Genomic DNA, 19,948 nt, shown 5'->3' with positions numbered 1-19,948 from the left:
ACAAAACTGACTTAATTATAAAGCATATTCCATTTCCCAATGGCCTCCGTGTTTCAGATCCTAAAGGCATTATTTCCTTTTATTGCCTTTGAGGAGAAGACATTTTACTGACTTGCCCAAGGTGGAGTTGCTGAGAATGGCCACAGGGCACTAGGTACCCAAATGCTCGCATCCTGATAAAATAACTAATGAGATGATGTAAAGCTATACAAACATCCCACCAATCTGCACCTGCTTATTCACATACCTTGTCTTTTTGACCTGAATGCTGCTGCTGAGTTTTTCCAGCACATATTCACCAGTGTCATGGTTGATGATAAGCACACAGTCCTTCTGGTAAGGTCGTTTGTTCCCCTTGAATACAGTCATCGGTGGTGTGGATCCCTAGACACCACAAAAGTACCATTGAGATGATTAATGAAACACACCAAGTTAACTTATGGAGCATCTTCAAGGGCAACTCATTACCCTGGTGGGTTCAGAGTAAGCACATCCTGTCACTTACCTGCCTATGCCCTTCAACCCTGACCCATGGCTCTAAGGCCAAAGAAGAAAATCTTACCCTGCTGCACTCGCCTGGGCTCTGCAGGCCGTGGAAGAGAAGGCACTGGCCTTCTCTCAGACCCGTAAGCTCTTTCTTGAGGGATTTAACAAAGCCTCTGCGTGCAACATCCCATCCCCTTCCTTCTTTTCATTTATTCAACCTTTAAATCTGCTCAAAGGTCACTTCCTTAGGAAGGCTTACCTTGATTTTCTAAAATAAAGGCAATGTTTTCCTCTATTTACTTAAACTCCAGAAGGGCAATAAATGTTACTTGTTTAGTTCAAGACTGTATTCTCAGTGCCTAGTCATAAGTCAGCACCCAGTAGGTAATCAATTTGCCAAATATAGCATTTAATTCCCTGTATGGAATCAGAAACTGCCTGGCTCCTTAACTCCTTATTCATACCGTAAAAATTCAGAGTTGGAAAGGACCTTAGGGACCATTTATCTAACCTCTAAGGTGCAAAGAGGGATGATGTAATTCACCAAAGGCGACAGGTAATAAGACAGGGATTTGAACAGGCAGACAACAATCTTTCCTCAGCACAAAGCTTGCCAGGTCTCCCTGTCCAGGCCCTTTCACTCTATCACTGGTTACCAAGCACTTATTATGTTCCAGAATGGAGTTGGGACATGCAATGACACAAATTCATGAAGAGTACTTTGCCTGATCTTTTGGGCTCTGTGATTCGAGTGCTGCCTTGGGCAAAGCTTCGAAAGAGTCTCTCTGCAAAAGTTCTCCCTTCAGCTTTTAACTGGGTTTCTTGTCCCTAAATAAGTTGAACGTTCTGAACCTCTGGTTCTGGCCAAAAGCTACCAGAATGCACATTACCCCTTGCCATATACAGGAACCAGGCTGACCCCGCCCTACCTCCCCATGCTCCTAAGCTGTTGCCACTTTACATCCTCTAGGTGCCTGGGTCTTTCTCTCTATAGCTGCTGGGGGGCAGGGCAGGGGTTGGGGGGGCAGTTAAACAACATCTAAAGGAGGGGTTAGTTGTCCACATAGGACATCTGGAATAAATGGAGAAAAAGGGAGCTTGGGGAAAATGGCAAAGAATTATTTTTACTCAAGTACATGGGAAATGTGAATTCCATCCCACTCCATCCCCCAAACTGGCATTTTAGGAATCTACACATTCTTAAACAGGAGGAAAATCAAATTGCAATAATGTAGAATATGAAGATCCACTGTGATTCCACATTAGAAACAACAACGATGGAATAAAACCCACAGGGATATGCGGCAGCGTAATTGTGACTTCATCTCCTTTGCCGACCTGGAGCTCTCCTTCACAGGAAGTGTCTATAGATGCTGGCTTAAAGTCATCTAAAGGGAAAGGGAAAAAAACATTTATCTACCAGGTTACTAATACTAAGCAAGGGCTTCTGGGGCATTTTCACTTAAGAATTGAAATTTTTTATGACTCAGATAAATGGAAAATACAAACCAGTTAGGAGTTTCTAAAAAAGTATTTCATTGTGGAAAACTTCTCATACACAAAAGCAGAGAGAACAATACAACGAGCTCCTGTGTACCACCACCCAGCTTCAATAATTACCAGCTCCAAGATAATCTTGTTTCAGCTATACCTCCACATACTTTTCCTCCCATCTCCACTGGATTATTTTGAAGAAAAAAAAAAAGCTAGAATGTATATACTATTTTATTAAGCAAAGATATTCCCCTCTCTCAAGTGACAGATGAAAATTAATGCCTTATTCATAATGAATGTTTTATTAGGGTAATTACAAGGATCAAAAGAAACAGAGCACAGTTTTTAAATCCTGTGATTGTAAAACCCAATGTGAAAAATGAAAAGCTACAGCATCATATACGCTGATTTCATTTTGCATAGGAACTGTCAACATTAGGATTTGCCACACTCAAGTTCCATAGCTTTAATAAGGACACGCCTATAGATGTTTGGGGATGACCGCTGAACTGTATTTCCAAAGGTTAATCCTGCCTGTGTCTCTGGATTGCAGTTAAAGCACAACATGAACAGCACTCTTACTTTTAACACACATTTGCCTCAAACTGCAGGCCAGGTGCCTCTTTGAAGTATCTTTCTTAAGCTCCTCACTTCCCTTCACACTACTAAAATACCAACAAATAACCTCCTCAGGAAATGACGCTCCCTCACATACTCAATATCCTCCCTCAGAAAGGGATGATCTGCTGTCAGTAGGAAGAAGAGTAATGACGGTGCAAGTGACCACATGAAGACAGAACATCATTATCTAACACACCCTCTTCCAAGGTGTTGAGTCACCTCTGAGAGTTCCTCTCAGAAAAACAAGTCTTAACCAGCATTAGGGCTACCAGGATGGGAAACCAGGAGTTTGTGAATCAGAGAGATGCTCAGTCAGCCAAATCTTTATTCAGGACACAGAGTAGAAGGGCCCTCCCTCAACAGAGTCTGTAATCAAGGAGAAAAAGGAGGCCCAGCATAATGACTATTTTCACATTCCTTATGTCTGCTGCTTCTGCTTCCAAACATAGATCAAGCTGTAACTTATTCTTGGCTCACAAATTCCAATTTTATTCCTCACCCACAAGGGACATGGTCCCGAGGAAAAGTCGGGGTAGTCCAAGTAACCTCAAAAGGTGACGAAAAGCTGGCACGAAGAGATGGAGGAGGAAGACTGATGCGGCGCAGAGGGGAATGCGGATTCTGATGTTTGCAGTGGGGATGAAGCGCGGCGTTAGGGCGGCCAGAACCAAAACACACGAGAAAAGTGGGGACAACAGAAGAAAATGGAATAGGAGAGAGTGGAGGCAGCTCCCAAGCAAACGGGAAAAATCTTTGAATCGTGGAGATCCCCTAGTGGGTCGTGGTGGAGTGGGGGGCCTAGGGAAACGAGCTGAACCCTGATGTGGGCTCGGCAACCTTTAGGCAGCAAGAGGGGTAGGTTCGGCACGCGGGAGGGCTGGACCTGGCAGGAAAGGGGGCCAATGGTCTTTGGAAGACGTGTTTGGGACCACGAGGCAGAGGAACAGTAGGGAGGGACGAAAAGTCTTGTTTGGGAAGAGTGAACCGGGAAAAAGCAAAATGTCCCTGCGGATCCGGGGAGAGAGGAAGGGAACTGATGCTGGCAGGCTCCCCGGGCTACGGGATCGAGGTCGGCCTGTGGCGGCTGTGGGATGCGGACTCACAGCGGATGGTGTGGAAGGAGGCCCGCGGCCGATTCTCGAAGCTCTCCCCAAGCCGCAGGCGGTGCTCCTCGCGGTCCAGAAGAGGGTTGGCCGTCCCGTTCATGGCCCCGCACGGGCCGCGCGCCCGCCCCGGCGCCCTCCTGGCGCGCCCGCGGCCGGAGCTGCCGGCGCCTGAGTTCAGGGGAGCAGCGCTCCCGGGACAGCACCCCGGGGCGAGCGGAGAACCGAGCGGGCGCCCACCTGCGGCGAGAAATAAGTCCTGGCGTGCGCGTCGGGGCGGGGGACAACTGTGAGGAAGCGGGGCCGCGGAACTTCCGGCGCCGGCGAGGGACTTCCGGTCTCGAAGCGGAAGTGGCGGGGGCGGTGCCATGGCAAAAAGACTCCGCAGGGAGAAGCCCAATGCGAGGTGGTGCAGACTGGTTTGTCCAGGCGCTGGGTTTTACCGCGGTGGCTCCCAAATTCTACTCACGCGGTTGGGCCTGGGTGAGGGCTTAGCGCGCCCGGCGCCAACCTCCAGGGGAACCTAGGAACTGAAGACTGGGCGCTGGCGCGCGGCGGTCTAGGTGAACAGGGCTCCTCACAAGCGCTCACAGGTGCTCGTGGCCGGGCGGCCAGGTTATCCCCGGTGTCCTGGAACCCCACACCACGCGTCCCTGGGTCTCTTCCTTCCCTTTGCCCGGACGATTGCGCGAGGGCCTCAGTTCCTGGAAAGCGACGCCCCTCTGCTTCGTGAAACTCTGAGACTGAGGCCTCCCAGGCTTAGCTCCGTGTTCCTTGGAAACGGTGACACTACTTCTGTCTGTGAATTGACCACCCTCCTCCAGCACGGGCAGCTGTTAAGTCGCCCCTTGCACGGGCACCGAACATTGACGAGTATCTTCTCCCAAAGGTTTCTTAGTTCTTGGGAGTGACTCTTTTCTAAACTAAAGCGATTTATTATAATAGTTGACTTATTCAGGTTTGAATTAGAGTTCTATGCGTGACAGCGCCCTGGCAGCTGAATGTCAGCCCTCTGTAGGCAAGGGCAGTGTCTTGGTCTTCTTTATGACCTCTTTTCTTATAGCGGGGCAGGGTTTTGTGTTGGGTCGGCCACTAGTAAACATTTGGTGAATTGAACTGTTTGGTGAAAAAACTGTTTTAGAACCACTAACTCAGCATCTTTAAAACTGTTCCAGAACCCCCAACCAGAATCTCATTCTTTTTTCCTGCAAAACACCCGACGTTGCCTGAGGCCTGAACCCAAAGAGAGGGGCCGCATCTGAGAAAACTCTGCCTGTGTAGTATCTGCTTGAATTTCTCGGGTTATTCGCGAAGGGAGAATATCCAGCAGTGTTAAATATATTATCATCAACTTAGGAGATGGCTTCTTTGCAAAGGAAAGGGCTGCAAGCAAGGGTTCTCAGCTCTGAAGAAGAGGAAAAACTGAAAAGAGACCAGGCTTTAGTGTCTGATTTTAAACAGCAAAAACTGGAAAAAGAGGCTCAGAAGAACTGGGATCTTTTTTACAAAAGAAATAGCACTAATTTCTTCAAAGATAGACACTGGACCACCAGAGAGTTTGAGGAGCTCAGATCTTGTAGAGAGGTAAACTAATATTACACCTTATTTGAACCGTCTTTCATTAAGAATGTGTGGAAGAGGGGTGTTTTATTGCATTCTTACGGGCAGTGTGAGGTAGAGAATATATGAAGCCTGTCAAAACGCTTCATAAGTTTTTGTACCTTAGAAATACACTGTTGGAGTTCCCGTCGTGGCGCAGTGGTTAACGAATCCGACTAGGAACCATGAGGTTGCGGGTTCGATCCCTGCCCTTGCTCAGTGGGTTAACGATCCGGCGTTGCCATGAGCTGTGGTGTAGGTCGCAGACGCGGCTCGGATCCTGCGTTGCTGTGGCTCTGGCGTAGGCTGGTGGCTACAGCTCCAATTAGATCCCTAGCCTGGGAACCTCCATATGCCGCGGGAGCAGCCCAAGAAATGGCAAAAAGACAAAAAAGAAAAAGAAGTACACCGTTTATCTCAAGGAGTTTTAGCAGTTCCTGGGCTTTAATGGGCATTTTCTGTTTCTTTAAAGTTAATCCCAAAGTTGTAAATATTAAATTCATACCAAATGGTTTCAATGATAGCTTCAAAATAATAATGATGATGAACATTTTGCCACAGCCCTTTTCTAGAACTTTACCTGTGTTCTGTAATTGAAAGCTGGTGATAACACTGTGAAGTTTGTTATTAGTATTATCCCCTCTTGCTGATGATTTTGAGGCACAGAGCTATTTAAGTGATTTGTCCAGCAGTAGAACACCAGGCAAGGGGAGGAGGCCAGATCTGAGTGTGGGTGGTTTAATTTCAGAGCCTGTTCTGTTACTAATATAATGTGTTTTCTCCATACCAAACTGCCTAATATTGGACAACAAATGAGGTATCGGTATTAGCTTTCACTTATCACGACTCCACGACGACGGAAACTTTGTCTGTGTTTTAGACCTTTTAGTTTGTTTCTTCAGTGTGCAGGTGTAGTGTACTGTAAATCTGGATTCTCTTTCCTCAGTTTGAAGATCAAAAATTGACTATGCTTGAAGCTGGCTGTGGGGTTGGCAATTGTTTGTTCCCACTTTTAGAAGAAGATCCGAATATCTTTGCCTATGCCTGTGATTTTTCTCCAAGAGCAGTTGAATATGTCAAGGTTGGTGCAGCATCTATGTATTCTGTTATATTTCTGTTTTCTTAGATTTGTTGGACCTGCCTTCTACACCCACTTGCCCAGTTCCAGTCCTCTCCCCGTAGTTAATCACCTCTGATCCCTATGAATATAGTTTTCCTGTTTACATGCATATATAATACATGTAGAAACACAGCATTATTCAGAAGAGTATACCAAAGAAATACCAAAACAACGTCCATATACTTATAGCCAGGTTTAATAATTGTTGATATTTTGCTACATTTGCACTATAGACTTTTTTTTCCAGACTTTTTTAAAGTTACAAATATGGACACACTTTAGTTCTAAATAAGTTGGCCTACATCATCCCAAAAAATTAGGACTTTTTTTTACGTGACTACAATATACTATCACAGCTGATGAAAATTATTAATTCCCTGATGTCATTAAAACCCAGTCCAGGGAGTTCCCCTTGTGGCTCAGTGGTAACAAACCAAACCAGTATCCATGAGGATGTGAGTTCGATCTCTGACTCTGCTTGGTTGGTTAAGTATCCAGTGTTGCCTTGAGCTGTGGTGTAGGTCTCGGATGCAGCTCGGGTCTGGCATTGCTGTGGCTCTGGCGTAGGCTGGCAGCTGCAGCTCAGATTCAACCCTAGCCTGGGATCTTCCATATGCTGCACCATATGCGCCCTAAAAAGCAAAATAAACACAAAAACAAAACCCAGTCCAGATTCAGATTTTCCCCAGTAGTCCCAGATGTCTTTTATAGCTGTATTAATTAAGGACTACATCTGACACTTTATTATGTACCTTAAATCTCCTTAGCCTGAAACATTCCTACACTTCCCCTTGACCTTTTCCCCTCTGACATTGCATTTTTGAAGAGCAAGTCATCTGTAATGAAGTCCCACATGCCAAATTGGTCTGTTTCTTTTTATCATTGTTTAATTTGTTCCTTTATCCCCTGTATTTCCTATAAACTAGAAGGTAGATTTAAATCTGGTAAAATATTTTGGCAAAAACACTGTAATAGGTGATGTTGTATCTTTTATATTGCATCCTGTCAGGAAGCAATAATGTAATCTCACTGTAAAAAATGCTAGTTTTGGTCACTGGGGTTATGGTGGTAACTACCTAGTTCCTCTGTTCACAGATACTTTCTTTCTGTCATTAACAAGTACTGTGGGGAATAATTTGGCAACATGCAGATATCTAGTTTTCCATCAACCTTTCCTAGTTTTAGGGAGTTTCCATCATGGCTCAGTGGGAACAAATCTGACTAGCATCCATGAGGATGCAGGTTCTGGCGTTGCCAAGTCGACCCCTAGCCTGGGAACTTCCATATGCCATGGGCGTAGCCCTAAAAAACAAACAAACAAACAAACAAACAAAACCTTTCCTAGTTTTAGCATCCATTAGTCCTTTTAAATAGTGGAATCACATTGTCCTGTAACTTGCTTTCTTCGGTCTATATAATGCCCTGCCAAGTTTTTCATCCTAGTGCATGTAGGTCACCACATTTTATTTACCTGTTGTAGTCTTCCGTAGAATGCATATACCATACTTTATTTATTGCCTTGTTGATAATTGTTTAAATTGTTTCTAATTTTTTGTTTTTATAAGTAGGGTTAATATAATCAGAATTAAGCACATACCCCAAAACACATGTGTACTTGTCTCTGTGGTGAACAGTAGAAGAAATGGAACTCCATGGAGAAAGCATACATGTTAAAATTTAAATAGATAATACCAAGTTTCCATCCAGAAAATTATACCAATTTATAATTTCACCAATAGGATAAAAAATGTTTTCCTCTATGCTTTCAACGTTTGCCATTGGTCTTCTTTATATCTCCCAGTCTTATGGGCAAAAAAGTAATGTGTCCACATTTTAAATTGTTTATTCCTTATAACCAGTGAGATTTAAGACTTTGTGCTATATAGATAAGCATTAGTTTTTCTTTTGTGAGTTCCTTTATTCCGCATATATTTATTAAGAACCTCATGTGCCAGTCACTGGGATTAAGCAGTAAATAAAACAAATGAAAACCCCACCCACATGGTTCTTATAGTATGAATCGTCTGTTCATACCTTTGCTCATTTTTCTTTCATTTTCTTTCTTATTTTTAGGATATATTCTGGATATTCTGTTATATTTGTTGCAAATGTTTCTTCCAGTTTATTTAGCATTGTTTTATGGTATTATGACAATTTAAATGGTCATGTCAAATTTATTAATCTTTTCCTTTTTAGATACTAATGTTTTATGTCTTAATTAGGAGTTCTATAATCATGTTGATATTCTTTTTATTTTTATTTGTTTTTTTATTACTCAATGAATTTATCACATCTATAGTTGTATAATGATCATCACAATCCAATTTCACAGGATTTCCATTCCACAACCCAAGCACATCCCCCCACCCCCCAAACTGTCTCCTCCAGAGACCATAAGTTTTTCAATGTCTGTGAGTCAGCATCTGTTCTGCAAAGAAGTTCCGTCTGTCCTTTTTTCAGATTCCACATGTCAGTGAAAGCATTTAATGTTGGTGTCTCATTGTATGGCTGACTTCACTTAGCATAATTTCTAGGTCCATCCATGTTGCTAAAAATGCTGGTATTTCGTTCCTTTTAATGGCTAAGTAATATTCCATTGTGTGTATGTACCACTTCTTCTTGATCCACTCCTCTGTCAATGGACATTTAGGTTGTTTCCATGTCTTGGCTATTGCATAGTGCTGCAATGAACATCAGAGTACATGTGTCTTTGCGAGTTGTGGTTTTATCTGGATAGATGCCCAGGAATGGGATTGCTGGATCGAAATGTGTGTTCTATTTTTAGTTTTCCGGGGACTCTCCATACTGTTTTCCACAGTGGTTGCACCAATTTACAACCCCACCAACAGTGTAACAGGGTTCCTTTTTCTTCACACCCTCTCCAGCACTTCTTGTTTGTAGACTTTTTGATGATGGCCATTCTGGCTGGTGTAAGGTGGTATCTCATAGTGGTTTTGATTTGCATTTCTCTAATAATTAGTGATGTTGAACATCTTTTCATGTGTTTTTTTGGCCATCTGTATGTCTTCTTTGAAGAATTGTCTGTTTAGATCTTCTGCCCATTTTTTAATGGGGTTGTTCGTTTTTTTGGTATGGAGCTGCAGAAGGTGTTTATAAATTTTGGAGATTAATCCCTTGTCAGCTGATCCACTTGCAAAGATTTTCTCCCATTCTGTGTGTTGTCTTTTCATTTTGTTTAGGGTTTCCTTTGCTGTGCAGAAACTTTTTATTCTTTTTAGAATCTTGGTTATTACGGCTTTTAATTAATCTGAAATGAGTTTGGCCATTATTTCTTCACGTATTTCTCTAGCTCTGTTTTCTCTTCTTCTTGGATTCAAATTATTTGTATGTTTTTATCATTTACTATTGTCTCACAACTCTTGGATGATGGTTTTATGTTGGGGTTTTTTTTTGGTTTTTTGGTTGTTTTTTCCTTGGCCATGCCTGTGGCATGAAGAAGGTTCAAGGCCAGGGGAACTGAACCTACACCACAGCAGTGACCCAACTTGGGGTTCTTAACCCACTGAGCCACCAGGGAACTCCAGTGTTTGTTTATCTTTAACTTTTTTCCTTTTGCATTTTCAGTTTGTATAATTTCTATTTTCCTATCATCAAGTCCACTAATTCCATTTTAGGTAGTGGAAATTCCTGTTAATGAGCCTTTCAAAAGCATTCTTCATTTCTGTTACTATGTTTTTTCTTTTTAGCATTTCCAATTGATTCATTTTGTAGTTTCTATCCCTCTGTCAAATTACCTATTTGATCTCGCATGTAATCTACCTTTTTCAGTAGAGCCTGTAATATGTTAATCATAGTTACTTTAAATGTCCGAACCTTTAGTGGCAACATCTGTGTTATATTTGAGTCTGAGTCTCATGATTGCTTTGTCTTTTCAGACCATGTTTTTTCCTGCCTTTTGGTATGCCTTATACTTTTTTGTTGAAAGTTGTATATATCACATAGGGCAATGGGTACTGAGGTAATAAGGATTTGTAATAATCTAGACAAGAGTTGGGCTGTACTTGAAGTCTCATTGCTGTAGTTACCTATGAGGTTTGTTGTTGCTATGGGCCCCAGAGCTTTCAAACTCCTCTGGTAACTGTTTTTGTCTCTCCTCTTGGCTTTGGGTCTTCCCTCTGTGCTGTTCCCCATGGAGAGGCTGTGTCTTGCAGCTTTTCCAATATTCCACTGTTGTTATGACTGGAGACTTGTTGGTAGGGTGTGGGAAAAGGGTTGTCCCCTAATGTTCTGATTCTCAGTTTTTGAGCTGCATGGTGGGCCTGTTTCTTAAGGGTATGGCCTCCACAAGTATTTCTGCTTCTGCAGAAACAGAGCTTTTCTCTCCATCTCTTCCCCAGCTATAGGTGGTATCCACCCATGTCATCGTCTGTAGTCTTGAGGCCTTTCTATCTGCAGATGATAACCAGGTCTGGGTGGAGTAGTACCCACCCCTAGTGGCAGTGGTATTGCCCCATGCCCTAAATCTACAAGCCTTGTGTGACTTTTCCTGTGCAGATTAAACCTTTACTCCCTTAAAGGAGGGAGTAAAGGTTTTTCTGGTGCTGGAAAGTCCAGCACCAGAAAAAGCACCATTCTCCTTGTGAGAGCCTAGGGATGTCCCTGGTGGAAACACCTGCAGAGAGTGAGAACATCCTGATGGCTTCAGCCCTTGGGAGCGTCATACTGTAACAGGCACACAGTCTCTAGCAGTTTGTCACTTTTCCAGGCTGGAGGCTACTGCCTCAGGTAAGCAAATGCTTGGATCCTGCATCTCCCTGAAGGCACTTGTCGCTCTCCTGGTTTGGGAAATGCTTGTGGTTCTGTGACCTCTGTTCTTTCATGGGTTCACATCAAAGTTGCTGTCTGTCCAGCTTGTTTCCTGTAAGGATGGAGCTACATCTCTCCACCTCTCTGTTTCTGCTCTGGAGCTGGAAGCCTTTTCATTCCTCCCGATGGCAACTTGTCCTCTGACACAAGTGGACACAGCTACTGTTTCAGCAGTGAATTGAGTGAGAAATTCATTTCCCATTCCTAATCATTGTTACCATTTTAATCTACCTTTTCTGAAATCTAATTGTCATTTTTGTCATCCATCTTCTATATTGTACACTACTAGGTCTGTTTGGGAAACTCTTTTACCTCAGTGATCTATCTGTCGCCACATGTTTTAGTACTACATTTTGTAATATGTTCTCTTTTTTTGGTTTTTGTTGTTGTTGTTTTGTCTTTTTAGGGCTGCACCTGCAGCATATGGAGGTTCCCAGGCTAGGGGTCAAATCAGGAGCTGTAACCGACTGCCTACACCACAGCCACAGCAAGGCGGGATCCGAGCCATGTCTGCCACCCACACCACAGCTCACGGCACCGCCAGATCCTTAACCGACTGATCAAGGATCAGTGGGTCCTCTGGATGCTAGTCAGATTCATTTCCACTGAGCCACGACGGGAACTCCCCTATAATATGTTTTGATGTCCAATAGTGTACCTCCTCCTCCCTGGTTCCTCATTTAAAAATTGACTTGTCTATTAAAGATTTTCACTTCCAGGTAAGTACGATTCACTTTGTTGAGTTTCTAGAAATCTGTAAGGAACCAGTTGAGATTGCATTGAATTTATATGAGTTATAGTTACAATTGCTATCTTTTCAATATTGAATCTTCTTATCTAATAACTTTGCGTCTCTCTCTATTTATTAGGGTCTTTATTTACATTAAAGTTTAACATTTCTTTTTCTTTTTCCTTTTTTTTTTTGGCTTTTTAGGGCCACACTCGTGGCATGTGGATGTTCCCAGGCTAGGGGTCAAATCAGAGCTATAGCTGCCCGCCTACACGACAGCCACAACAACGCAGGATCCAAGCCACGTCTGCAACCTGCATCACAGCTCATGGCAATGCCAGATCCCTAACCCACTGAGCGAGGCCAGGGATCAAACCTGCAACCTCATGGTTCCTAATCGAATTTGCTTCTGCTGCACCACGACAGGAATGCCTAACATTTCTTTTTCTTAACAGTCTTTTACATATATTGAAACCAGAGTGTACCAGGGACACACTTTTATTTAAAAAAAAAAAAAAAGTTAGGTTTATTTAATGTGGTGCATCAAGGGATGATATACCTAGAAGAACTGTGGGAGCATCTCAGTGAGGGGAGTTGGAAGGACTTTTTGTAGGATTTAGGATTATAGTGAATGATTCAGAGAAGGGTTAAGGAAGCAGAGGCTGGTCTTGGATTAGCATTCCTCTGGAGATACAAGCATCTAAAATGCTCAGTTTTGAATGTGTGATAGACTATGTACTCAGTTAAAAACGATTTGGTAAAATAAAATCTTTCCCTTGCAGCAGTATTGACTGTTACATGCTTTCATGTACAAATGATTCATTAATCAGTCTTCCCCAGGAGCAAAGTGATCACTGATTTCTGTGCAGCAGTACAGTGTGGAAGTAGGGTCTCCTTTTGATGTGTTTTTCTATATATATCAACACAGATGTTGCATTAAAATTATTTTGTGTTTTTTTCCTCTCTAGCAAAATCCTCTGTATGACACAGAAAGATGCAAGGCATTCCAGTGTGATCTGACTAAAGATGACCTTCTGGAACATGTGCCCCCAGAGTCCGTGGATGTTGTCACATTGATATTTGTGCTCTCTGCGGTTCATCCTGATAAGATGCACTTGGTCTTACAAAACATTTACAAGGTTAGTGATTGGGAGCCTGCACTTGAGGGTTAGATGTCCTGAGCTTTTCACTCACCTTCCCTGAAGCAATTGTGCCGTCTGGATCTCAGAGCCTCCCTCTTCTCACTAGGTGGGCTTTGTGGTCAAGTGTGGAAAGGGGTTCTCCGGTCTAAACATCCACCCTACATTCTGGTTTGCCCAGGGGCCATGGCTGCCCTTGAGAGCTTGGCCAGCCCTGGAGCAGGAATGATTCTGCAGCTCCCTGGGATCTGTGGGGCCCTACCATAAAGTGAGAAGAAGCGAGGCTCAGGGAAGAACACACAGTCCAGAGTGCAGGTGCCCAGAGTCAAACCCAACTTCCCTTACAGGCAAGTTCCTCCTCTCTGAGCCTCCTTGTCATTACCTGTAGAATGTTGAGATAATAGTTCCTATATCTTTGGGTTTGGGGGAGATTATATGAGATATGTACCGAGTGGTTAGCACAATGCCTAGAAATAGTGAGTTCTCTTTAAAAGTCAGCTGCGGTTGTTGTTGTTGTTGCTCCAATTGTTAGAATGGGGAGACGGATTGGGGAGAACCCCAGCTGCCGTGGCCTCCAGGAGGCTCTGCAGACCTCAGGAAGTAAAGTGTCACTCATCAATCCTGTGTCTCAAGACAGACCACTTTATTGTCCTCCCCTGGGCCTCAGTTTTCTTAACTATAAAATGGAGTGTCTTTCACTCATGGGGTTATTGTGAGATGCAGGTAAGATCAGGTATGAGGTGCTTTGTAAACTACAGTAGAGGCTTTCAGCCATGCAAACAGTGGGGAACCATGTTGATTCATTCAAAATAAGCTAAGCCAAGAAATGATTAAAAATGGCACATTCTTACTGTAAACATTTCATCATTACTTAAAATATGTTAAAACTCACTTATCATTCTTTTCATGTAGAGCTAAGGCCTTTAAGTGTGGGGCCATTTATCATCTATCTTATATGAATCACACAGGTAATAGGTTTTGGTTTCTTGAAAAGTAGAACAAGAACTTAAGAACAATTGAAAAGTAATATGAGGGCAGATTCTTTTATATTTTTACCCAGACTTTCACAATTGATTTTCTCACACCTAATTATATAGCAGTTTTTTCAGTGCTTGTTTAAAGGTCTTTCCAAAGTATTCAGTGTACTTTTCGTAGAAAACAAAAGTGCTTTCTGTTCACATCCATATTGAATTGTTTACGAACTCGTTTACAGTTATAAGTCTGAGTGCAGCAGGATGAGCAGACTTTGGGAACAAGCGCAAGAACTGCTGGGCACGTGCTCCCTGGGAGGCACTGAAGTGCAAGGCCACACGGTCTAGAAAAGCCTGGGAGCCTCACCTGCTCAATGAGTCATGACTTTAGGCAATCTGTGTACAGAGGGAGCAGGGAGCATCCAAGCTGAGAAAGTGGACAGTAGGCACCGGCCTCTTTGTATGTAGAGCTGTACATTAAAATTTTAACCCTGGTTCTCGCTTTAAAAGACTAGTGAGGTAGAAATTTCAAGGCACTGGAAACCTGTTGAGCTGACTCAGTCCACACCTTGTAACCTTTCTAACAGCGACAAATTCCATTTCAGCAGTCCTCCTGTTTTTAACCCTTCCCCCCAATAGAAATCTCTTTGCAGCTGATTTGGAATGAGTTCACAGCAACAGTATGATGCTGCCATATGTGGTGACTGGTTTGTTAATTGGAGATCCTGTGCTTTATCAGGAAATTACCAGAAGAAGCAATCTCTCAGCCTCCTTTTGGGCGGCTCTGAAGTCTTGCTTGAATAACCACAGGAATAAGTTGTTGTCAGGTAGCTGTAATTATTCTAGGATGTTGACACCAGAGAAGTTTTTTTTGGTTTTTTTTTTTTGTTTTTTTTTTTTTTGGTCTTTTTAGGGCCACTCCACAGAGCATATGGCAGTTCCCAGGCTAGGGGTCAAATTGGAGCTGTAGCCACCAGCCTACACTGCAGCCACAGCAATGCCAGATCCAAGGCTCATCTGCGACCTACACCATAGCTCATGGCAACGCTGGATCCTCAACCCACTGAGCAAGGCCGGGGATCGAATCCGAAACCTCATGGTTGCTAGTCAGATTCATTTCTGCTGCGCCACAACAGGAACTCCGACACCAGAGAAATTTTAAAAGCGCATAATTTTAAACTGAAAAGCAGCCCTACTGTAGAATTCCCTCATTTTTGGAATAGGACAGTAAAGTAAGTATAGACCAAATTTGTTTTTGGAAGACAAGATTTGGTTCCTCCCTATGCCATTACTTGCCTCGAAAGCCCAGGAGAGTCACAGGTATCCTGAACATCACTCACCACGGAGTGGGTCTGGTCGACTTCGTCCACGCACTTCCTAGAGCTATTGGGAGGGAGAGAAAACCTGGTGAGCAGACAGTACACCAAAGGAGACATTAATACTGTAATTGCTATTGTATGGACGAGAAAACACGTTGAAAGGGATGAAATGACTTATCCAAGGTCATTCAGCCAGTCAGCAGAAAAGCGGGCTTTCCTAATTCCTGAGCAAGTGTCCCATGCAGCCCTTCCTTACATCTGAAATTAAGAATAAGTCTTTCTCAGAGTTCTCCTGTGGTCCAGCAGGTTAAGGATCCAGCATTATCACTGCTGTGGCTTGGGTCAGTTCAATCCCTGGCCCAGGGGGAAAAAAAGATTAAGTCTTTCTCATACAAGCTAAAGTTTTCAGATTTTTTTCCTTCTCATTTATTTACATTTTAAAATTTAGCATTTCTGACTAAGGTAAGAATTTTTTATTCAAGAGGCTCTTTACTGACAATATTTTAAATGCATGCTAGTGTTAATAAGAATTTGCTAAATGAAGGGGTTCCCTGGTGGTCTAGTGTTTAGGATTTGGCACTTTTATCACTGGGACCTCATTCAATCCCTAGTCTGGAAACTGAGATCTCACATCAAGCCACCCAACTCCAGAGCCAAAAGATAAATATAAATAAATAAATTTTCTAAAAGAGAAAATCTACAGCATACTTGGAAATATAGACAGCCTTTCATATTCTATTCAGGAAGAGGAAACACATCAAGCCGTATCAAAAATCTATTATTATATCATCTGTCTTAAAAATCATCTTGTTGATGTGATGACCCTGAATATATTTAATAAAATCAGTGCTCCTTTTGAAGTTCACTCTTACTTGGTAATGTTACTCAGTTTGAAAAAATTCCCATGTAAAAATCAAGTGTCATGGTAAGTACCACTTTCTTTTCATTCTGAAAAGCATATGGCTGTTTGCTTTGTAAGAGAGGGGCAGTTATATCAAACTTGCAGACCTTACCGTCCAGTTTTTGAAATGCCTGCTCTGCCGGCTATTTATGAAAGTCTTTAGAGAGGGAATCCCACTGGGGCCTGACACAGGTCTCTTCTCTGCTTGCAACACTGGCCTGAGGATGCACTCCACCTCCAATCCAGAGGTGCAGCAGTTGGGAAGGATACCTGAAGTCACCCCTTCCCTCACAGCCTCTCTTATCAGTAGTGTGAATGGAACTGGAACAACCCCCCCCTCCCCCCACCCAGGGCTAACAAACATCCCTGATCTGCAGTGTGATGCCCTTTGACCCAAGTTCGAGTCCTTTCTCCCCTACTGGTATTGTTGTATGATCATGGACAGATGGCTTCCCTCTTCTGCTGTCAGTTTCCTCATCTCACAAAGAATAATAATCACACTCTGTACTTCCTTCCAGAATTGTATAAAGACTCATGAGAAAACATCTGGTAAGCCATACAGTGCTGTCCCTGTCAGTGTGGTGGTTGAGCTGTACAGAAATGTAGTACAGCGAGACCAGAGCCGAGACTCAGGATGAGGAAAGCTAGCTGGAATCAGTGGAAAGGGAAAATGAAATCTCGTTTTTTGTTTTGTTTTGTTTTTAAGGCTGCGCCTGCAGCATATGGAAGTTCCCCGTCTGGGGTCAAGTCGGAGCTGCAGCTGCTGGCCTACACCACAGCCACAGGAACACTAGATCTGAGCTGCATCTGCAGCCTATGCTGCAGCTTGTGGCAATGCCAGATCCTTAATCTGCTGACTGAGGCCAGGAATTGAACCAGCGTCTTCATGGGTACTAGTCGGGTTCTTAACCTGCTGAACCACGATGGGAACTCCAAAATCATATTTTTTTAAAGATGCAGTTTGACTACAGGTCATGGATTGGGAGATGGCTCATAAAATGGTGGGAGAACACACTTTAGCAAGGATATGACTGATTTATTTAATGGCTCTAACATTTAGATTGTATGACGCTGGACCTTCCAGAGTGCTTTCAGTGCTCAGCGCCCCTAAGTACCCCTCCAGTGAATGGGATGCCACGTCTTACCACCCCTGACAAGCAGGCCCTTTTCCTTCATAGTATGAGTATTTCAGTCTGGCCTCTTTCATAACTTTAACAAATGTGAGTTATTTTAATCTGTAAATTAATTAGATTTTATTCTGTAGTAGGTTATTTGACTGAGTTCCCCAGAGTTATGTGCAGCCTCTTTTGTTTCGCAGGTCTTAAAACCAGGCAAAAGTGTCTTGTTTCGCGACTATGGGCTTTATGATCATGCCATGCTTAGGTTTAAAGCCGGCAGCAAACTGGCAGAAAACTTTTATGTTAGACAAGATGGAACCAGATCATATTTTTTCACCGATGGTAAGATTGCTGGAATCTGTCTTTATTTCTGATTGCATATCGTCACTGTGGTACCGATTGGGTGGGTCGGCTGTACTCCACCCAGAGGCACAGGGTCCTGGAACAAGCCTGTCCATGCACACGGCTTACCTGCACCAGCCTTGAGCTCACAAGCCGCCTATGGTGACAGTGTCCAGTTAGTGAGCCATGTTAGTGGACAGGCTCCGACATGCTTTGTGGATGACCCGCCAGGATCCATGCTGGAAACAGGGAAGGGCAAGTCAGAACCTTCACTTCGTTCATTCAGAAATGAGGCAAAGAGTTCGGATGCCTTAAGATTACCTTAAGATTACCTGAGTCTCACAAAGGTGAGAAACCTTTTTCTATAAAAGTGATTGTATCTATTTTTAAATAACACAGACTTGCTATAGAGGAATCTTTAAAAGGTCACTTTTGATGAGAAAACCAAATGCTGAATGTTATTTTAGTCTTTTAGGTATTTTGAACATGAGTTTTAGTTTTGTGTATATGATACAGGCAGACCTCGTTTTATTAGCTTTGCAGGTACTGCATTTTTTACAAATGGGAGGTCTGCGACAACCCTATGTTGGGAAAGTCTATTTGGCACCATTTTCCCAACAGTATTTGTTCACTTCATGTCTCTGTGTCACATTTTGGTAATTCTCACAGTATTTCATCATTTTGCATGAAGTATGGCATCATTATTATATTTGCTGTGGTGATCTGTGTTAGCAAGCTTTGATGTTACTGTTGCAAAAAGATTATGACTTGCTGCAGGCTCTTATGATGGTTAGCATTTTTTTAGTAATAAAGTTTTTTTTAATTAAGGTGTGTATTTTTTTTAAATACAGTGCTATTGCATACTTAATAAACTATAGTACAAATGTAGTATGTGTAAACATAACTTTTATATGCACTGAGAAACCAGAAAATTCATGTGGCCCACTCTGTTGAAACATTTGCCTTTATTGTGGTGGTCTGGAACCAAACCCACAATATCTCAGAGGTATGCCTGTAATCTGGATCATAAAATAATTATTACCTTCTTAATCCCTGGGTTTTTTTTTTAACAATGTTTTTATTTCCTAAAATGAAATTTTTCTTAGATTCTAAAAATAACACTAAAAGTAAGTGATTATTAGAGTTCCCTCATGGCTCAGCAGGTTAAGGATCCAGCCTTGTCACTGCTGTGGCTCTGGTTACAGCTGTGGTGCAGATTCGATCCCTGGCCCAGGAACTTCTGCATGCTATAAGCTTCCGCCCCCCCCCCCCAAAAGTGATTACCATGAAAACTACAAAACCATCAAAATCTCAGGTAAAAATTATAAGTTGGTTTTAATGTTTTGGATTCATGAAATCTGATTAAACCAGTTATAAATAATTAAGATGCAATTATGTCTATAAAGTGCTTCAGAGCACATTCTTTAAGAGCTTTTATCTTTGCTACACAGCTGTTCTATTTGTTTGACTTAACATGTGGTGATGTATTGTTTAAATTAACTTCTCCTCAGGGTATGTCACCATCAGGTAATTTTTTTCCCACTCTGGTCACAGATTTTCTTTTATGTTAAGATGGATGAAGTGGTATAGCCAGTTTGCATTGTGTTTCTCTTTACTTTTTTGGTTACATTGTTTAATTGGAGGTTTCTCTTTGACAGTAAGAAGTAGGAGTGTTATTTTTCCAGAACAAAAACAGCCTTTACCTTGGAGCCTTGAGGTTCTCCTTTCACTAAAGACGCTCTGGCTCAGCCTCCTGCCCCTCCCTGCTGCACAGTTGTGCAGTGGTGTCCAAGCTGCGAGCACTGTCATCTGCTTGCCTTCTAGAATTCCTGGCGCGACTCTTTCTGGATACAGGTTACGAAGAACAGGTGAACGAGTACGTGTTTCGTGCAACAGTGAATAAAAAAGAAGGCCTGTGCGTGCAGAGGGTTTTCCTCCAGAGCAAGTTCCGAAAGTCTCCCAAGAACCCAGCTCCCATGACCCTGGGCCTGGACCACGAGTCCTGACCTTTCACAAGGTTGACATCTGTGCCTCCCCTTGAAAAGCAAAGTTTTATTTTTTGTATATTTTTGTATTTTAACTTTTTAAAATGAGTATGTGTAATATTCATATTGAAAAGTATCAAGTCTGTGTTATGTTATAGGAATGTAAATAAAATTGCAAGGCCTGAGAAGGAAA

General features: G+C 42.7%; 2 protein-coding genes across 8 annotated transcripts in view; one reads left to right on the top strand and one right to left on the bottom strand.

The window, feature by feature from the left end:
• EAF1 (ELL associated factor 1) overlaps positions 1–4,089 on the bottom strand; it is a 15,363-nt gene extending 11,274 nt beyond the window's left edge. Inside the window, exons 1-3 of the mRNA XM_047768530.1 lie at positions 3,705–4,089; positions 1,780–1,874; positions 248–384 (exon numbers count right to left, since the gene is read on the bottom strand). Of these exons, the coding sequence (XP_047624486.1) occupies positions 248–384; positions 1,780–1,874; positions 3,705–4,074 (602 nt within the window). The 5' untranslated portion in view covers positions 4,075–4,089. The remainder of the gene's footprint in view (positions 1–247; positions 385–1,779; positions 1,875–3,704) is intronic.
• METTL6 (methyltransferase 6, methylcytidine) lies at positions 4,050–19,948 on the top strand. 7 transcript variants are annotated; one of them, XM_047768553.1, is made up of 6 exons: positions 4,050–4,110; positions 4,880–5,288; positions 6,250–6,384; positions 12,949–13,119; positions 17,629–17,770; positions 19,429–19,948. In XM_047768553.1, exons 2-6 carry the CDS (start codon positions 5,064–5,066, stop codon positions 19,671–19,673), a joined length of 918 nt encoding a protein of 305 aa, XP_047624509.1. In that variant the 5' UTR covers positions 4,050–4,110; positions 4,880–5,063; the 3' UTR covers positions 19,674–19,948. The 7 variants fall into 7 exon arrangements, 6 of the variants coding, with proteins under 6 accessions (XP_047624509.1, XP_047624518.1, XP_047624500.1 ...); XR_007133314.1 differs by having other exon boundaries at positions 4,055–5,288; positions 17,629–18,117; positions 19,595–19,688; XM_047768562.1 differs by having other exon boundaries at positions 4,055–5,288; positions 19,595–19,948.

Source organism: Phacochoerus africanus, chromosome 1 (assembly GCF_016906955.1).
Source record: "Phacochoerus africanus isolate WHEZ1 chromosome 1, ROS_Pafr_v1, whole genome shotgun sequence".
Lineage (NCBI taxonomy): Eukaryota > Metazoa > Chordata > Mammalia > Artiodactyla > Suidae > Phacochoerus > Phacochoerus africanus.
This window is presented reverse-complemented; position numbering and strand designations above follow the sequence as displayed.